At 58.2% G+C, this 2,456-nt stretch overlaps 1 protein-coding gene across 1 annotated transcript; it reads left to right on the top strand.

Moving 5' to 3' along the window:
- The first annotated feature begins 314 nt into the window (after window positions 1-314).
- TMEM158 (transmembrane protein 158) lies at window positions 315-1,987 on the top strand. Its single transcript, XM_030487328.1, has one exon. It carries the CDS (start codon window positions 595-597, stop codon window positions 1,513-1,515), a length of 921 nt encoding a protein of 306 aa, XP_030343188.1. The 5' UTR covers window positions 315-594; the 3' UTR covers window positions 1,516-1,987.
- Window positions 1,988-2,456: the final 469 nt, after the last annotated feature.

The following is a 2,456-nucleotide window of genomic DNA, read 5'->3' as shown; positions in this document are numbered from 1 at the left end:
ACAAGGTCATGAATCAAGCTGGAGTACCTAGCTTGACTATAAACCGCGATGCTTATAAAGCAGCCTTCCAGAAAACGCACCCAAATCTCACAGTAATAAGCTTCCACGTTTACATCTTTGCTACGGGGACCGATTGCGGGATGCCTTGTGCCTCAGCCCAGGAGCAGATCCCGGGGCTGAGTCGGGACTTGCAGAGCATCGCTGGAAAGGCCCCACCACTGCACCTCTCTCACAGATTAAACTCCTTCCTCCGCGTCTCCCCCGTCATTTTCCCTTCCTATAAAGTCCTAGCGCATGCGGTCGGTTCCTGGATGCTCTCCCCGATCCGGGCCGGCCCCTCCGGGCGGTGCAGCGGGGCCGGGCCGGGGGAGGCGGGGAAGGGGGAGCCGCTGCCGTCACCGAGGCTCCCGGCTCTCCGCCGCGGCAGCCCCAGCCCCGCTCCCACCCCTTCGCCTGCCCCCACCCTCCTTCCCTTTCTCTTGCTCTCTCGGCGAGAGCGCTGGTGCCTCCCTTCCCAGATGGCAGCCGGCAGCGCGATGCAGCCTCCCTCTCCTCCTTCCTCCTCTCCCTCCTCTCCGGCTCTAAGTTAGTACCATGCTGCCGCTGCTCCTCCCGGCGCTGCTGGCCGCCTGCCTGCCGCCCTGCCAGGGCTGGAGCCCCTCGCCGGCTGCCAGCGGGCAGGAGGAGCCGGAGCAAGAGCTCTTCTTGCCCGCCGTCAACTCCTCCTCCCGCTCCTTGACAAGCCTCGAGATGGACCTCGACGGGGCAGCAAGCAAGGAGGAAGGCAGCACCTCCAACCCGGGCACGGCGGCTACCCCTAGCCAAGAGCCCTTCCCTTCCTCTCCCACCTCCTCTGGGCAACAACAGCAACAGCAGCAGCAGCGTCCCCATCCGCAGCCCTCCGAGGACCCGCACTGCAATATCAGCGTGCAGCGGCAGATGCTGAGCTCGCTGCTGGTGCGCTGGAGTCGCCCGCTGGGCATCCAGTGCGACCTCCTGCTCTTCTCCACCAACAGCCACGGGCGGGCCTTCTTCTCCGCCGCCTTCCACCGCGTTGGGCCGCCACTGCTCATCGAGCACCTCGGGCTGGCGGCCGGCGGAGCCCCCCAGGACTTGCGCCTCTGCGTCGGATGCAGCTGGGTGCGGGGACGGCGGGGAGGGCGCTTGCGGGGCTCCGCGCCCCAAGCCCCCGCCGCATCCTCCTCCTCTTCCTCCTCCTCCTCGCTGACCTACCCACCGGCGGCAGAGCCCGGGCAGTACTGGCTGCAAGGGGAGCCGCTGAATTTCTGCTGCCTGGATTTCAGCCTGGAGGAGCTAAAGGGGGAGCCGGGCTGGCGTATGAACCGCAAGCCCATAGAGTCTACCTTGGTGGCTTGTTTCATGACTCTGGTCATCATCGTGTGGAGCGTGGCCGCCCTCATCTGGCCCGTGCCCATCATCGCCGGCTTCTTGCCCAACGGCATGGAGCAGCGCCGCAGCACCTCCGCCGGTACCACCACCGCCACCTCCAAGTAGCCTCTCCTGGTGACCCCCCTTTCCTTCGTCGTGTCCCGACGGGCCGGACTCTGTCGTGTTTTTCTTGTTTCCCTGAGGGGAGCAGAGCCTGCTCCTGTGTGCTCGTTTTGTATCTTTAATACCCGTTTTAAAAGAACCTTTTGGTAAAAAAAAAAAAAAAAAAAGGAAGAAAAAATAGATAAAAAGCCGCCAAAAAACCCAACGCAGGAAATAAAAGACCTTCCCACCCAACCGCCTTTGTTGTAGTCGGAGTAGCTTTTTGTATATGAATACAGTTTGAGTGGGGTTTTTTCTTAATTTACAGAAAGGGAAGTCTCTTTTGGGCAGGATTAAGAACTGGAGCAGTATATGTGTTGTTATTGCTGAAGCTGAACTTTAACGAGCCTTCTACATTGTATTTCCCAGTTGAGATAGTGTGTATTATTGTAGCTCTGCGTTATTCGGCTTTTAATACAGAGGTTTTCTTTCTGGAGTCATCGTGGCCTTTTGTTGATCTGTTTCTGCCAGGGTGGGATGGAGGGTTTGGCTAAAAATGGGCTACAAAACTTCTATGAGGTGATGTTACCAGGGTTGATGGTGGAAAAATGGAATCCCAGCCACTTTCTGAATGGTGTTTACCCTACCCATACAGTAGATTTAGGTCTATATGCCTATATCCGTGTTGTGTGGGGTGGAATGGGGAGCACGTCTGTGCAGACACCTTCCAAGGTGATTTACTTCACAGAGCTTCACAGACTACGGCTTTCTCCTTGGTGGGATGGTTTCGGTCCTGGGAAGATGAGGCCCACTCTTTGAGATATGTTAAAAGCAGTGTGGGGGCAAGTCAATGACTTCCACAGCGTGTGTCCCTTGAAAATACAGGCGCGAACATTGGGGCTGTTCAGCCTGGAAAAGAGAAGCTGCGTGGAGACCTCAGAGCAGCTTCCAGTGTCTGAAGGGGG

The sequence above is a fragment of the Strigops habroptila genome, chromosome 1, assembly GCF_004027225.2.
Source record: "Strigops habroptila isolate Jane chromosome 1, bStrHab1.2.pri, whole genome shotgun sequence".
Lineage (NCBI taxonomy): Eukaryota > Metazoa > Chordata > Aves > Psittaciformes > Psittacidae > Strigops > Strigops habroptila.
Note: the sequence above shows the minus strand (reverse complement) of the source record. Positions and strands in the feature narration are given on the sequence as shown.

Bases quoted from the DNA above. Each gene is read 5' to 3' on its own strand.
- TMEM158 (XM_030487328.1), top strand. From the start codon at position 595: ATGCTGCCGCTGCTCCTCCCGGCGCTGCTGGCCGCCTGCCTGCCGCCC.